The sequence below is a fragment of the Pectinophora gossypiella genome, chromosome 5 (genome assembly GCF_024362695.1).
Source record: "Pectinophora gossypiella chromosome 5, ilPecGoss1.1, whole genome shotgun sequence".
NCBI lineage: Eukaryota > Metazoa > Arthropoda > Insecta > Lepidoptera > Gelechiidae > Pectinophora > Pectinophora gossypiella.
In genome coordinates, this window is record NC_065408.1 from 4782921 (window position 1) to 4800856 (window position 17936).

The following is a 17936-nucleotide window of genomic DNA, read 5'->3' on the forward strand; positions in this document are numbered from 1 at the left end:
CTTTTAATAGACCCTTAAACCGATTCGCGTCAAATAAAATAAGCCTTTCCGCCAAGAAACAAGTTGGTGGCGAAATATATTGCCATCGCAAACACTTCTACTAATGTAGGAAATAAAATGCCTATTGCCCACTCTTGTGTTATATTTGACGAGGGTGCGGACTCTTGTAGGTATAATAATATTATTACGTCACAAAATACACACATCGTTATGAGGCTTCTCCTGGGCATAAGGCGTGCAGTTGCTTATCTTCATCACATGTCGCAATTAGTGTCAATATTATGATTAAGTGTTACCCTATCGAATCAATTCTCGAATATACAGGAAATTAATATATATATGTCGGAGTTAGTTATGAATTAAGAAGAGAAATTGATCAAATCGGAAAATACAATGAAGTTGCAACACTTCCATCATGAAGTTGCAACGCTCTGACGTCAGGTGGCGTACGAGCAGAGCGGGGTGAAGTCGGGGGAGTCACTACGGAGCCGTCGTGTCGAGCGGACGTGCACTGCCGTTCTAGTCTGGCAGTCTACCGCGAACCATCGTCATGAGCGGACGTGTCGAATAATTACGAGGAGTGCTATAGTCGCTCACCTATAACTTGTAGGGACGTCAAGAAAGTGTGATCGGAAAAGAGCGCCTAGCAAGTACGTTCACATGTCCCGATGATTCGGTCTGAATATAGGAACCATGGGTGGTGGAGGGCAAGTAGAGGGCGAGTAGCCCCTTCGCGCTAACGTCCTTATGCGCGCTAGATAACGAGAGACTGTGTAACCGTTACGAATACCGTGACGTTGCCGTGAGTGTGTACCTTATGCTGTGACTTTATTTAATCGTGATACAAAAACTATGTGGAAGTAAATAAAATGATTGTGATACTGATGACGGCCATTATTGTCTTCTAACGCCCACCCTCCATTCTGATGATGATGTTACGCGACCCACACTGTTACGACCGACACACCCACTAATTACGACATCAGAAGTGGGATTAGTGAACTTGGATGAAGACAATGTGATGCGACGTTCACAACAAGACAATGTAAGTTTGGATTATCACAATCAGAAGAAGATTATGATGACTATCACATTCGTGTGATCACGTGATGAAGATGTAGTGTCCATTGAAGATGGACCTGAATTTGAAGTGACCTGGACCTTGTTAATGATCGGCATCACTACATGCCGTGAGATATGATGGCGTGAACATCACAATATTTCCATACTGTGTGCAGTCGTGTTTGGAAATTATGGTACCTCAACTTGGAAACTGTTATTACGGTGAGTCGTTTTCATACTGGAACCTTATTGTTTTTGACTTTATTGCTGTGTATTTCCGTTTCTAATAGTAAGGAAATTGCTTGTTTTTAAAATCAAAATTGACGAGACATATGGTGTCAATCCGTGTCAATCATACCGCGTTTTCCAATCTGTTTTCATCATCGTCAAATCTTTGTATTTTGGTCTAAAAATATTTCGAATTGGTGTAGACACGCTTGACCTGCGTGGTTAAAGTTGTATTTTCTCACTCCAAGCAAAAAGAAATTAATCATGACATGATAATTGAGTCTCGTTAAATAACGTGTTTTGTAATCTACCGTCATTCATCAAATGTTTCAATATTCAATATTCTTTATTTGTAATCTTTTTAAACCGATTGAAAGAAAGTCACTTGAATACGATAATACAGTGAATTCTTTTGTTTCATGTCATAACTTGCCACGTGGTTCGGCAATTGGTGGATTGCAAGCGGAGATGAAAATGGCGCGGGCTGAGCTGTAGCCGTGTAAAGTGACGACATCATGGCAGCGAGTTGTATACCAGCCGGACTTGCTGCGCTGGTGCTGTGAAGACCTAAACCATGTCACAAGACCAGTGGTTGATCTTTTATTGGAAATTCTTATATGTCCTGGTGAGTCGTATCTGTTTTACCTGATTTGAAATATGGGAAGTTTTAATAGGATACAAACGAATATAGTGGTCGGGGTGTCGCAAAAAGGGTCCCATACAAAATTAGGACTTAGAAAATTGAAAAGAAAGTTGTCTTTTGTTAAATTTAGTTAAATTGGAAACCGTAATGAAGTGAAGTAAACATTGCGAAGTAAAATGATTTGGATTATGATTAAATGAAATAGGCTTAGAAAAAGCCCGAAACAGAGTAAATCATTCGTGAGAAAATTGGAACAAAACATTCTAAATGATGATCATACCGAATTGGTAATTGTTTAAGTGCGGTAATATTTCCTCGAGGTGTTGGTCGCTACATTGTGACTTTATGACTTGTGTGTGTGAGAGCAGGGTGCTCTGTCATTTTGTGGTCGTGGACCATGGTGGCCATCCCGGGAGGGGATGTTGTGACTTATGACTGTTTTGTAGCGTAACCACAGTTTGGGGAGGAATATTACAGTCTGTTGTGCTTTGCAGTAGATGTGTAATAATGTTAATTGATTTAATTGAGTAATGAAAGCTATGATTGACCTGTTTCGGAGCAACTCTAATAGGAAGCTGCGCACTTGTAGTGTTCGGGGCTGCAGCCACTTTTGTGCTGCTCGTCTTAGAAACTACAGGTATGCGGTCGAAGCCTGGATGTCATGTTGACTTTGTATTTGGTCATGACATTGTACTTGAATCTAAGTCAAGTTGACTTCCGGTAGAATTAGTCAAACTACACGAATTAGAAATTAGTGATGTAGAAGAAATTTGTAACCCATGGACCACTATTCTACCAACTAAAATGTAAAGTTTGTGTGCTAGCTGTGTTGAGATATCGTCACTTGGTGCAAGTGGCATGAGTTGCTGTCGCTCGATTTAGGTGGCAGTGACGACTGTGTTGAGATATCGTCACTTGGTGTAAGTGGCATGAGTTACTGTCGCTCGATTTAGGTGGCAGTAACGACTGTGTTGAGATATCGTCACTTGGTGTAAGTGGCATGAGTTGCTGTCGCTCGATTTAGGTGGCAGTAACGACTGTGTTGAGATATCGTCACTTGGTGTAAGTGGCATGAGTTGCTGTCGCTCGGTTTAGGTGGCAGCAACGACTGTGTTGAGATATCGTCACTTGGTGTAAGTGGCATGAGTTGCTACCGCTCGATTTAGGTGGTAGTGACGCCTGGTTGTGAGATATCGTCACTTGGTGTAAGTGGCATGAGTTGCTACCGCTCGATTTAGGTGGTAGTGACGCCTGGTTGTGAGATATCGTCACTCAGTAGAGTGGCATGAGTTGCTACCGCTCGATTTAGGTGGTAGTGACGCCTGGTTTTGAGATATCGTCGCTCAGTAGAGTGGCATGAGTTACTATCGCTCGTTTAGGTGATAGTAACGACCGATGTGTAAAGAGTAATTGGATTTTCAAGTTTGGTTGTTTATAGTGTGTGAATACTGGTCAATGGTTCGTGTATTGTTAGTTGATGATTTATCATGATGTAATGTGAGCTCATGTAGAGTCACAAGTAGAGCTCATGTAGAGACACAAGTAGAGCTCATGTAGAGACACGAGTAGAGCTCGTGTAAGAGTCACAAGTAGAGCTCGTGTAGAGTCACAAGTAGAGCTCGTGTAGAGTCACAAGTAGAGCTCGGACAGAGTCCTTTATAGAGTCTCATGTTAGGTCAGGAATGACCGAGCGAACTTGGATACTGTGCTGTGGTATATTGTTTCAGATTAACACACGAGGACGTGTGTCACGCAGGATGGCCGTGTCGGAGTTAGTTATGAATTAAGAAGAGAAATTGATCAAATCGGAAAATACAATGAAGTTGCAACACTTCCATCATGAAGTTGCAACGCTCTGACGTCAGGTGGCGTACGAGCAGAGCGGGGTGAAGTCGGGGGAGTCACTACGGAGCCGTCGTGTCGAGCGGACGTGCACTGCCGTTCTAGTCTGGCAGTCTACCGCGAACCATCGTCATGAGCGGACGTGTCGAATAATTACGAGGAGTGCTATAGTCGCTCACCTATAACTTGTAGGGACGTCAAGAAAGTGTGATCGGAAAAGAGCGCCTAGCAAGTACGTTCACATGTCCCGATGATTCGGTCTGAATATAGGAACCATGGGTGGTGGAGGGCAAGTAGAGGGCGAGTAGCCCCTTCGCGCTAACGTCCTTATGCGCGCTAGATAACGAGAGACTGTGTAACCGTTACGAATACCGTGACGTTGCCGTGAGTGTGTACCTTATGCTGTGACTTTATTTAATCGTGATACAAAAACTATGTGGAAGTAAATAAAATGATTGTGATACTGATGACGGCCATTATTGTCTTCTAACGCCCACCCTCCATTCTGATGATGATGTTACGCGACCCACACTGTTACGACCGACACACCCACTAATTACGACATATATATATATGTAATTAATCTAAAGTTACCTAATATTATACATCAATGTAATCATCTTCATCTCCCTAACGTTTCCCGTTTTTCACAGGGTCCGCTTACCTAACCTGAAGATTTGACAGGTCCGGTTTTTTTATAAAGCAACTGGCTGTATGACCTTCCAACCAGCGAAGGGAAACCTGCCCAACACAGGTTAGGTCAGATACCTACGAAAATGCATTTCTCGGGAACGTGGGTTTCCCCAAGATGTTTCCCTTCACCGCTGAGCCCGTGATCTAACCATGAATTCGAAAGCAAATCCGACAATCATTGGTCAGGCCTGTGCTGAATTCGAACCTGCGAGCTCAGAGTGAGAGGCAAGCGTTCTACCAACGACACCATCACAACTACTTATATACATCAATGTAATGAATAAACAAAATCGTATTTTCCATTTTCCTCACGACGCGATGCAACTCATGCGATATCTGAACAAATGACAATTTGCCCGCGAGGTAACTAACAATCTAGATAAACATAAAAACATAAACTGCCTATATACGTCCCACTGCTGGACACAGGCCTCCCCTCAATCAACCGGAGGGGGTATGGAGCATACTCCACCACGCTGCTCCACTGCGGGTTGGTGGAGGTGTTTTTACGGCTAATAGCCGGGACCAACGGCTTAACGTACCCTCCGAAGCACGGAATCATCTTACTTTTTCGGACTATTTACATATAAGTAACTTTTATAAATTGTCAAAATGGAACTTTTATGAAATGCAAATGGAGTTGTATAGTCTCTGCTTACCCCACCCGATGGAAAATAAGCATAATATAAGATTTATAATGTTTTATATAATAATAAACTAATGTTTAGGTCCCATAGGGAGCGAGGCTATTGCCATTAACCGGGCACAAATTCTAGAAACGATCCGAACATGAAATCAACCTCATAATGTCGAATTCAGTGGTTATGACGTCGTCAAAAAATAGTCAAACATCTATTAAAATGACACATCCATGCGATATCCAATCGCGCCATGAACACGCTATTTTAGTTTCAGTGCTAAAGTGCTATTTTTAGCTGCGTCTACTGTAGACACATAATATATGGGTGTTGTTCACGAGCACAGGAAATTACCCGCTTAGCTCGGACACATCTCGCTCAGGAAGATAGAATAGACGTTGCTTTATCTCAGGCTCTTAGAATAGCCCACTGAGGGAATTATTCATTTCTGTACGGCCTTTATTGGCGTATAACATCAACTATTTAAACCCGTCTGCAGGATTATACTTGCAGCCTCCGTGGTCTAGTGGTTAGAGCGTTAGGCTCACGATCTGGAGGTCCGGGTTCGATTCCCGATGGGGACATAGTCGAAATCACTTTGTGAGACTGTCCCTTGTTCGGTAAGGACTTTTCAGACTTGAATCACCTGATTCTCCGAAAAAGTAAGATGATTCCGTGCTTCGAAGGGCACGTTAAGTTGGTCCCGGCTGTTAGCCGTAAAAACACCTCCACCAACCCGCATTGGAGCAGCGTGGTGGAATATGCTCCATACCCCCTCCGGTTGATTGAGAGGAGGCCTGTGCCCAGCAGTGGGACGAATATAGGCTGTTTATGTTATGTTATGTATATAATGTCGCAGTAAGATAGATGTGTAGCCGTATAGTATTTATAATTACATACCTAGGGATATAATTACATACCGGCATATAATTATAACACGGCTTCAGTTTAATGAATTTTCTGAGTAAATTAATCTGGTTAAACAGGTTAGGCGTCGGCTTAATGACGACACATAGATTGAAAGAATTTCGCATGGACAGGAGGACGCGGTGGTGTAATGGTTAACACGCTGGTCTCGGCTTGACAAGGGCTGCGGGTCTGAGTCCCGTCCGAGTCAGACTCTTTTCGATTTTTTTTTGTTGTTTATCAATCTATCAAACAATGGCCCCGATTCCTGCAGACACCGCCTAATTTTATTTTAAGTTATATCCGTCATTTTCATATGCGTCGAAAAGGAAAGGGACGGATGATTCACAGCTCTTAATTTTAGGAAGAATGAGTCAATGAATGAATAACCCGGGCGAATCAAAAGGTACGTCGCTGGTATGCAATCCGTTTGACGTGCTGTCTAATTAACTGTGTCGGGTTATTGACGAATGTAAAATTTTTAGACGGTTGGTTTAGATTTGTGCTTAAAATTGACGTGTGTTCCATAAATTTTATGCTTGTCGATTACCCGTCCCTTTCCTTTTCGACGGATAAGAAAATGACAGATATAACTTAAAATAAAATTAGATGGTATTTACTTACAGGAATTAGCACCATTATTAGTTTAAATATTATAAAATCAATTCATTGCAACCTTCAATAAGTTATACACTAAAGCACCGAATGGTCGATTCGTATTCGATATTCGACAGAGGTATTTGCACCATACCGTATATTCGTATTCGGCCGAATATTTATTTATTCATTCAACCCCGATTCCTGCCGACACAGCCTAATTTTATTTTAATTTGTACCCGTCATTTTCTTATCCGCCGAAACAGAAAGGGACGGATGATTGACAACTGTTAATTTAAAAATGAATGAATAACCCGGGCGAATATATAGACATTTCGATGTTAAGCAACCCGTTTCACGTGTGCTGTCAACTTAATTCTGTTAGGTTATTAGCCAATATAAAATATTAGAATGGTTTTTAAAATTTCTGCCTATCGAATATCCGTCCCTTTCCTTTTCGGCGGATAAGAAAATGACAGGTATAACTTAGCATAAACTTAGATGGCGTGTACGGTCACGAGCATTAATATGTATACACTTTGGTACCATGTCACATTAACTTTTTGACAAATTGAACTCTAAGTCTCACTAAATGTCAAATATGTTAGTGCGACAGAGTCCTAAAGTGGGTACATTATATTGCTCATGACTGTACCGGAATCAGCTCCAATGACATTTTACACACATGATTATAACGAGGAGCTCGGTGGCGCAGCGGTAAACGCGCTCGGTATCTGCGATTGTTGAAGTTAAGCAACTTTCGCAAAGGCCGGTCATAGGATGGGTGGCCACAAAAAAAAGTTTTCATCTCGAGCTCGTCCGTGCTTCGGAAGGCACGTTAAGCCGTTGGTCCCGGCTGCATTAGCAGTCGTTAATAACCATCAATCCGCACTGGGCCCGCGTGATGGTTTAAGGCCCGATCTCCCTATCCATCCATAGGGAAGGCCCGTGCCCCAGCAGTGGGCGGACGTTAATGGGCTGATGATGATGATGCGCCCGAAGATGGCTTATGTAGCCTATCTTTACAGTGAACTCCCGCGCACAGTGAGGGCACGTGAGCACACCGCTTTGGTAATTATAAGTTGTGCCGACTAGGAGTCGAAGTGGACACCATGGCCGACATCAGTCGGAGATCATCATCTTCATCATCACTGTCTGAGGTCCTGGAGGTCCTGGGTTCGAATCCCAGTGAGGACATATCACAAAAATCACTTTGTGTTAAGCTGATTTTCCATAGGTAAGACGATCCGTGCTTCGGAAGGCACGTTAAGCCGTTGGTCCCGGCTGCATTAACAGTCGTTAATAACCATCAATCCGCACTGGGCCCGCGTGATAATTTAAGGCCCGATCTCCCTATCCATCCATAGGGGAGGCCCGTGCCCCAGCAGTGGGGACGTTAATGCGCTGATGATGATGATTATACAACACTTAGTAGATAGGTAGATACATCAATTAGCATATAATAAAGTAACCAGAATGATTTGGTTTTAGTACCGCATACATTCGGTATTACATAATTGCATCTAGACTGCAAACCGTCTGCTATCCAAGGTGCAATTTTGTAGTTGAAATGCTGTCTATCTGTAATAGCCGTTAAAGGAAGCCTGAAGCAAACATGTTTAATTGGAACAGATTGTAAACTACGTTGCAATAGGTCAGTATTAAAAACTGTTATCAATTAGTATCTAACATAGAACAAGTGGGATTTCTTTTTAGCGTGACAGAGATATTCGTATTATAGGTTTGCATCACGGAATAAACGGCCTCTGTGGTCCAGTGGTTGAGCATTGCTCTCACGATCCGGAGGCCCAGGGTTCGAATCCCGGTGGGGACATACCACAAAAATCACTTTGTGATCTCTAGTTTAGTAAGGACATTACAGGGTGATCACCTGATTGTCCGACAGTAAGATGTTCCGCGCTTCGGAAGGCACGTTAAGCTGATTTTCCATAGGTAATATCAAGTGGAATTTTTCGTCGCAAAAGTATGGAACTGATAATAATTTAAAAAAAACGCAAAAATTTTCATGAATTTTCCGACATGAAATTCAACTTGATATCAACTCAGAATAAAAAAAATAAGTAAGTATGTAGTCGTTACATGAGCCATGTCAGGGGTCTATGGCGGCTCAATAGTATTGACCCTGACACCAGGGTTGATGAGGTTGGTAATCCACCTCATAACCCACACGATAAGAAGAATCACGGGATAGAAGAAAGAGGTTGGTAACGCCCTAACGCTCATTTTGTATGAGAACCGCTGTCGCCGATTCAACCCTGCTCTCTTTTACTACTACTCCCGCAAACAGATAACTACGATAGCTCTACTGCTTCTAAAATTCCATAGTCACTTTATCATTACTTTTCGTAAGATACTGCATTCAAAAGTTCTTTTTTTTGTATAAATAGCCGATCATACTATACAAGGACCAGGAATATTTATCATTCATTTGTGAAATATTACATCGGTTTTTTGTACCTTCGCACAGTTTGGCTTCATTCAAAAATATTTTCATTATTTACTGTATTAAAAAATAATAACAGTAAAAATTCTTATTTGATTTAAATTTATGTTATTATCTACTTACTTTTTTCCACTAAAGTAAATTCACTTTAAGTAATTAAGAGTACTTTGTTTAAGTTATTCATTAAAAATAAATATGTAAACATTTACTACCCTACAAACTAAAATCCTCAAATTGTAAATGCGACAAAACCGTTTAAAATTTCAATTCAAAGTTAAAATTTAAAACCGTAAACTTGATGCAATAAGTCTGAATATTTTACATTTAAATTTTGCTTCGCTAACGTCTAAAGTTTGGAAGAAACTGAGTGCGCGGTTTTAAGTTTAAAATTATAAAATGTTACTTTAATTCTTGCTTCTAATGCAATTTAAGAAACTTTTGAAATCATGCGACAGTATTCAAAAGTTCGATGTTAACAATATTATTTTATTTAAGTATACAGGTTGTTAGTGACATCGTAACGAATACTGAGAGCAATGATTCAGCTCATTATTCTGAGTTAATATCAATTGGAATTATCCATCGCAAAAGATGAGTTTTTTATATGTAAAAAAAACTATAAAAATCATTAATTTAAATGTTTTAATGTCGGAAAATTCTCTAGACATTAACTCAGAATCATGGTCTTACTCCCTGTACAAGTACATACTCGTACAGATAACCATACAAGTATATATGGGTGTTAGTGACATCGTAAAACTTTGAGGGATGAGTCATACCATGATTCTGAGTTGATATCAAGTGGAATTTCATGTCGGAAAATTCATGATTTTTTTTACGTTTTTCTTAATTATTATCAGTTCCATACTTTTGAGACGGAAAATTCCACTTGATATTAAATCAGAATCATGGTCTGATTCATCCCTCAAAGTTTCCGTTACGATGTCACTAACACCCTGTATATTTATAAGTGTGAAAATCAATTAATAAAGGTTAGTATTAAGGCTTTGACATAATTAATAATTTTATATTTTATTGTTCTTTATTCATTTACCAATATTTTTCTTTGTTTCCAGATAAATAGTGCAGCCCGGTGCCAAACGTCATAAGTGAATTGTAGTGCCAAAACTGAACGCAGTGCCAACTTTGTGTCAAAGAGCATAAGGTGTAAAATCGACTGTCAGTGTGATGTTAGTGGACAACTTGGTTGGCTCAAAAATGCAATGGGCTGGTGGGGGGAGGAGGCTTGTGGCAGTGATCAATCGCATTCGATAATGAACTAGCGTTGAGAGCGGACGTACGGACGCCAAGATGTCGGCAGGTAAATGTCTTTAGATCAACTACTTACCACAAGATATTCCTAACCTCACCAAAACATGTTGGTCATACTAATATTATTAGAAGATGTATCTACATTATATTTGTCGGCAGCCAATCAGCTCGCGACACCAAACACTTCAGGTCCCCGATACCGACCCCGCCGGCGTGGTCGACGATTTCCCTCATTCAGCGCTTATCGCTATCGACCCACTAGGGTCGATTAATTCTTTCAAATATTTTTCCTCTCAGACGACGCCCTGAGCCGAGGTTCGCGCCCAACTGGGCACACTCAGGCCTGTTGTCTTAAACGTTGTACCGGGTGAGAGCCTTCAGCGCTCCCCATTTGTCCGGCCAAGTAGTTAATCCCAAGTAGCAACCGATTGTCTTAAAAGAGAATTGTAGATATCTTGAAGGCAAGTAGACTAAATCAAGCCCTTGTCTTGGATAAGTCTTATATGTCTCCAAGATATCCCTCAAGATATCTTGAAGACACAGTTTAGTAAAAGTGGGCACATACTTTAACTCTTATACAAGATAGACTTAAGACAACGCTAAGTCAGACTTAAACCCTACTTTAGACAATGTTCTTGCGTATTCTAAACTTAGAATTCTTGTAGTATCACTTAATACCAAGAATGTATACTTGAAGATATCTACAATACTTAGTTAAGACTATAGGATTGAATTGCACTGAGTCAATTGTAACTTAACGAAGTAAAACTTCAGGTCATACTTAAAACGATATTTACTTCACGCGTCTTTATTTTAGAATATAATGGCGAACATTTACATTAACACAAGAAATGAAGTCTGTAAGAAAATGGCGACTAAAATACTAGTTGTTATTTTAACAAAAGGTTATTCCGCCGTTTCACATACAGGAAATTATAAACGCATGATTGTTTCTCGTGTAAAATCGATAGAAAGTGTTAAAAAACAGAAGGGCCTTGAATATACCAGAAAAATAATAATAAAATTTGTATTGATTATTCAGCAAATAAAAAAAATGGTGACATATGGTACAGATAAATTCATTTTCTATTAATATGTGACAGCTGAACGCAGTAATTGTTACTACAACAGAAATATTATATTAATTTACTTCAGTTTTTGACGATAATATTGTCAAAAAAAATTACTTGTTTTCGTCCCGTAAGTGCAAAATGGCGTTAAGTAATATTTTTCTAAATGAAGTAAGACTTTAGAAACAATTGATTTCGTAAGAATCAGTTTAGAAAAGTAAAGTCAAGTTGCACTTCATCAAGTACTAGTTAAGATAAATTTTACTTCAATTGTCTAGGAGTATACCCACTTAAGACAAAAAGTATTTAGTGAATTCCTACTTAAAACTCTTATATCTAAAGTTATCCTCTATTTTGATTTAGTGAAGTATTGTCGTAAAATCATGTTTGTTTATTTTGTGCCAGAATTAGCTATGTAACAAGTAACAATTAAAATCGAACGAGCTTTTAAAACGTATGGAAAGTATGTTTGTTTAAGAGGTAAGTTTTTCGACTCGTGGAAGATAAACAATATTGTTATGCTAAGTTCTTACTTGGATAGGAATGTGATTTACTTAATTGTTTAATATTTATCAGAAATGGAACTAACAAACATAAACTCAATTTGCTAATGAGTCTCCGCGCATACATTCTCATAGGTTACCTACATGGTTCGCTGACGCAAAGTAGGTACGATCACCGCGCTTCTAATTGCTAACGGAAACAATGTGATTATTGTAAAAATTTACGAGTGTCCGTTGAATATTGTATATACGAAGAACCCTTGCAATTTGATTAACGTCGTGTGTGTGCGCGGTAGTTTCTAATCCCACCAAAAACATTATTGTTAATAAAGGCGGCCAAATTCCCGATGACTTTTATCAAGCTAAAAACATATTGGAATCGAATCTAATGCTCACTTTAAATGCATTTAACCATACACAAAACTTAAAATATATTTATGATTGTGAATAAAGCTTAGTTAAAAATAGGTACATTTTTTAAATTATTAAAAGAAATAATGAAATGAAAGAAGAAAGAAAAGTATCTAGACACGCGGTAGCGTGTCAAGCCAAGTTCAAGAAATAGAACTGGCGAGCCGCACCGTGTGTAATATTACACGAACCATCTGGAGCCACTTTTGACCCCCTCATAAATCAAAAACTATATCACATAAACGTACCAAATTTGGCTCATATATTGAGACTTGCAACATACATATGTGTTCTAAATTTCATAAGCTTATCTCAAACGGTTATTTAGATATTAATATCCAAAAATCCTCATTTTTATCATTGACTGACTGACCTATAGATCAAAACTCTAACCCAGTTGCAGATGACCTAGAAAGTTAAAATTTGGTATGCAGATAGGTAATTAGATGAATACAAAGGAAAAAAAACTAGCAACTTTTAAATAATTAGATTCTATTATGAACGCTTAACATAAATACCTAATTAGTGCCTGTACCTAACTATAGATGTAAGAATCAGTAAGTAATCAAAACTCATGACAGCCGGTCTTTTTGTGGTAGGTATGTAGATTAACTTAACATAACATATCACGCCTATATGCCCTATCGGGGTAGGCAGAGCACTAAGTGATCATGGAACCACTTGATGCCACATTCGACAAGTACTATGAGGGTAGGTAAGCAAGTTGGAACATGTGTTTAGCGGTGATAGGTTGTCAGCTTTTCGCCCATGATACAACACAACTCTCATCCATTTTACTGGCATATATTTTTTTTAACTTAACGTGAATCTTAAACAAGTTTAATAGGTATTCAAATGTTTTATTTTTATAAAGTCGACTTTTAGTTTTGAATTTGTCCTTTTAAAAGGACCCACGCGTTACGAGGATATGTACTTACCTACAAAAAGTAATGATATCCAATCAAAAACATAAATGTGAAATGAGAGCCAAGTTCAATATTATCGTTAGCAAAGTTTTTTAGTTACAAACAAACTCAATTTGCTAACGAGTCACCGCGCATACATTCTCATAGGTAAGACATGGTTCGCTGACGCAAAGTTGGTACGATCACCGCGCTTCTAATTGCCAACGGATACAATGTGATTTTTGTAAAAATTAACGAGTATCCGTTGAATATTGTATACACGAAGAACCCTTGCAATTTGATTAACGACGTGCGTGTGCACGGTAGTTTCTAATTCCACCAAAAACATTATTGTTAAAAATGGCGACCAAGTTCCCGATGACTTTATCAAGCTAAAAAAATATTGGAAGCGAATCTAATGCCCACTTTAAATGCATTTTACCATATACAAAACTTAAAATAGATATGTTTATGATTGTCAATGAAACTTTGTTAAAAATAGGTACATTTTTAAAATTATTAAAAGAAAGAATGAAAGAAGAAAGAAAAGTATTTATTTATTATTAGACTAATAGGTACCTACTTTTAAATTTGAACTTAGCAGGTTTTTAATATAAAACTCGATTTTTCATGGTGTAGTGTTGCCGTGCGCTTAGACTAGGTTAGACTAGTTTAATCATTTTAAAACAGGAACTTACGATTTTTTTGACAAAATTGAATGATTGTGTTATACTAATCGATAGAAAAAATTGATAGCAATGAAGAAGATATCGCATCGCTAACAAAAACAGTAGGATGTGCATTATCACAGGTTAATTTTCTGTATTTAATTTTCTGCATTCGAAAACCACCAGATCTTTTTATTTTTTGAACTTCGTCCATCTTTCTGCTTGCTTCTATTTCGATTTTATCGTCCAGTGAATAGACTTTTCTTATGTTTTACTTATTGTAGTCAAAAACGAATAAAACCGTCTTGTATAAAAGCAACAAATAATCTTAACTAATCTAATCTCAAAGCTTAGTATTAAAATTGCCTTAAGTATATCTAGGCAATTCATTTTTTACTTTACAAGACTAAACTGATACTTCAGTAAATCAATTTAGTATTAAGTGAGCCTTCAAATAATCTGAGTAAAGTAAAAATATACTTTTAGACTTAACAGTAGGCTGAGATAAGACTAAATAGTTTTGAGAATACTTAACTTGGTTTTGTGTATTCTAAATTATCTAAAGTAGGATTTGTTGAAAACTATATAGTATTAAAGAAGGAAAAGAATTTATGAAGTCCTAATAAGTCCTATTTGATTTGGATAAATCTCACTTTAGCTAAAGTTTAGACATATATGACTTAATCACAATTCTTGTTTGCTACTTGGGATGCCATCTGCGGCAAATCTACAATAAGTCACGTCAAAAAAAAAGCAGCCAACTGGCTTATATGCACAGCTTAATTAACCACCACCTAGGTCTACCCCTTCCTCAAATAAAAGAGAAGGTGCAGGTCGTGTCGTATCGGGAGGTGAAGGTTTTGGCGGGAAGAAGAGAGGAATGGCGATTACTCCACCGACAAGAGTGCAGCTCTTAAATAGAGAGAGAGAATTAACAACCTAGCCTTTTTACCAAATGGCGCACGTTCAGCAAAAGAATACGCTAATAATTAAGCGGCGAATTGAGCTAGTTGGCTGCGACACATTCATTATTACGATTATGATATGTATGGACTTACAATGTGTTATAAATTTATCTTACGTTATAGAATAAGGAATAATACTAAGTATTCACCAGCGGCTGAGCTAGAATTACCTCACTCCCCCTCGAACATAGTTTAGTCTTAAGTCGTATGGTGTCAGACGTCACACACACAGATGCGCGTGTACGATAATGTCAATGTGTAGTGTCTGTGTAAAACGAGGTTGTTTGTTTGAAGTGTCCAGGGTTTGCTTAAGTGCAGTTCTCTAACACAGTTAGCTGGACCGTCATAGTCGGCGATACGGTCCACCACCTATCACGTTGGTCTAACAGAAGACTCGAGAAGGTGTGGGTACTTTGTTCATCTTGTGTTTGCCCCAACTAGGATTTGGTCGTAGTGGGATAAGAGTAGATTTATGATAAGTTATTTATAGATTGCTTTTATTTATTTTTAAGTAATCAGCAACTAGTTGCCCCTATTGTTTGCTGTGCCCTAGCGGGGCGTCACATGTACAGTCATTTAGGACTCTGTCGCACTAACATATTTGGCATTTAGTGAGACTTACAGTTCAATTTGTCAAAAAAGTTAATGTGACATGGTACCAAAGTGTATACATATTAATGCTCGTGACCGTACGTATATTAACTACAACACCTTGTACAACTTGTGACTTGCAATAAACTTCTATTCTATTCTGTGCCGACGTAGTTGATGAATGGATAAATGCAATGATGCTCTGTCACTGTCATTTCATTTCGACAAGAAAACGCTTTCCTGAACTTAAAATGATGAATGGGCGTAGAAGCTGGGAGGAATAGTAATGAGAAAAACAATGTTGTACGGTCACGAGTACTAATAATTATGTATACACTTTGATACCATGTCACATTAACTTTTTTGACAAATTAAACCGTAAGTCTCATTAAATGTCAAATATGATGGTACGACAGGGTTCTAAAGTGGGTACATGATATTACTCATGGCTGTACCCACATTCGATCCTAAAATTAATGTTTTTTTTACGGCTAGCTGTGCCCTGTGTATCAAGAGTTACAAGCCCTGTATTTTCTTGTAAACATTTTCATTGTAACAAGAGTGTGTTTATCGAAACTACACATGTAAAATATTTTTTTACAAGTGTCAATATTTATTTCACAAGAATATTTTACAATCCGTCTACTTTTTTGATAAACGTAATTTACACGTACTTGTGAGTAACTTGTAGCGTGTGAACGTGTAGACTTGTAAGTTTTTATAAACAGGGCAGTGGTCTCGGGTTGGTAAGAATATTTGTTTCTAATAGTAAAAACACTGACATTAATAACAAAATATTTAAAGGATGAACATATCGCCTTATGTCAATCACATACGTTGTTACCAATGTCGCTTTAGATTTTCTAAATCGTTTTCAACTAAGCTAACCCCCAGACGCTTTATCTCATACTAATGTCACAAGTTATACGTACTTTCAATGAGTTATTAATTTATCTTAAGTACAGTTCTCTAACACAGTTGGCTCGACCATTACAGTCGGCGATACGGCTCACTACCTATCACGTTGGTCTTAGGCAATTCTCACACTACCTCGTACGATGCATCCACGCGCGTTCATGCGGATGCTATTTCTGTGTGTTAGACTGTGCGTGTTTTCTATACAAACGGAGATGCTTACAAGCAACGGAAGAACACGCATCCACACGCTACGCTGCATCATGCGGGGGCAGTGTTAGAGTCCCCTAACATAAAGGTCGGTGAGATGTGGGTACCAGTGTTGGGAAAAAAGTAATTAGATTATAGATTGTTGATTACGACTACTTTTTCTAATCTGTAATCATGATTACAGATTACAAAATAAGAAATTAAATGAAGAGTTTAATCTTGACTTTGTTTAATAAATCTAAATTGTAATGCAGATTAATTGATTACATCATTTTACTTAGGTTACAAATTAAACTAGATAATTATTTGATATTCCTATTTATTTTCTGAATCATGTTAATTGGACAAAAACACAGATCATACTTTAGCATTGATTATTATAATTAAAGAAAAAAATAATAATTAAGAAATAATTATTTCAATTGGATTATTAATGATGAAATTTATGTATATATCCAACTATATGTACCATTGCACTGTGGCTGTATAAAAAATCTTTTGCCATTTTAGACTGTCACGCTGTAGGTAAGAATTTTAATAAAATTATTACAAAATTGGCAAAAAAAATATATTTATAAACATCTTTTAATATTTATTGAATCACGTAATCATTGATTAATAACTACTGTAATCATGATTAAATATTACATGTAGTTAAGATTGATAGTAGTCAAAGATACAAAGTAATCACGATTGATGTAATTATGATTACATTAAATCAGATTACTAATCTGATTACAAAATTAATCGATTACGCCCAACTCTGGTGGGTACTTTGTTCATCTTGCGATGGATGTACCTCTGTTTAACCCAATTGGGATATACTAACTCTCATTTCAAATGTAAATAATCTGCAAATCGCTGCGTCAGATAATAAGCACATCAAATGTTCAGCAAAAGCATTTCGTGTACAAATTCCAACAAATCCTTCGCAGGCCTTATATCGAGATCCACTTACGCATTCCATTCCATTAATCACGACTTCCTCGTAGATCAAAGTTAATCCCGGGTTCATAGTACGGGTTAAAGAGTAACCGCAGCGAGTTCGCCAGGGACATAGAGGTAGCGAGCAAACCCTAGCAATAGTGATGTTATGATATCGATAATTTCCCTGAAACGATATTTTGGAATCGAACATCTTTATATACTATTAGTAACAATAAAGTCTTTATTGCAAACATTCAAACACAGAACAATAAAAAATAAGATAAAAATAACAGAAAGCGATTCTTACAAACAACCTTCAATTGAGGATACGTAAATATATACCTATAGATATATGAAACATAAACAGTTTTTGAGATTTTCCTCCGGAGGTGTCTAATTTGAGTGCCACAAATGTATACATTGTTT

The 17936-nt window shown here is 37.9% G+C and overlaps 1 protein-coding gene and 1 long non-coding RNA gene across 2 annotated transcripts in view; both read left to right on the forward strand.

Annotated features, from left to right (window-relative positions):
- Positions 1-347: 347 nt before the first annotated feature.
- Positions 348-4242, forward strand: LOC126366678 (uncharacterized). Its single transcript, XR_007566370.1, has 2 exons — positions 348-2815; positions 2887-4242. It is a non-coding gene; the product is annotated as an uncharacterized LOC126366678 (long non-coding RNA).
- Positions 4243-10177: 5935 nt separating this feature from the next.
- The window catches only part of LOC126366617 (uncharacterized), a 37740-nt gene continuing 29981 nt past the window's right edge, over positions 10178-17936 (forward strand). The window contains exon 1 of the mRNA XM_050009793.1: positions 10178-10394. Coding sequence (XP_049865750.1) covers positions 10385-10394 — 10 coding nt within the window. The 5' untranslated portion in view covers positions 10178-10384. The remainder of the gene's footprint in view (positions 10395-17936) is intronic.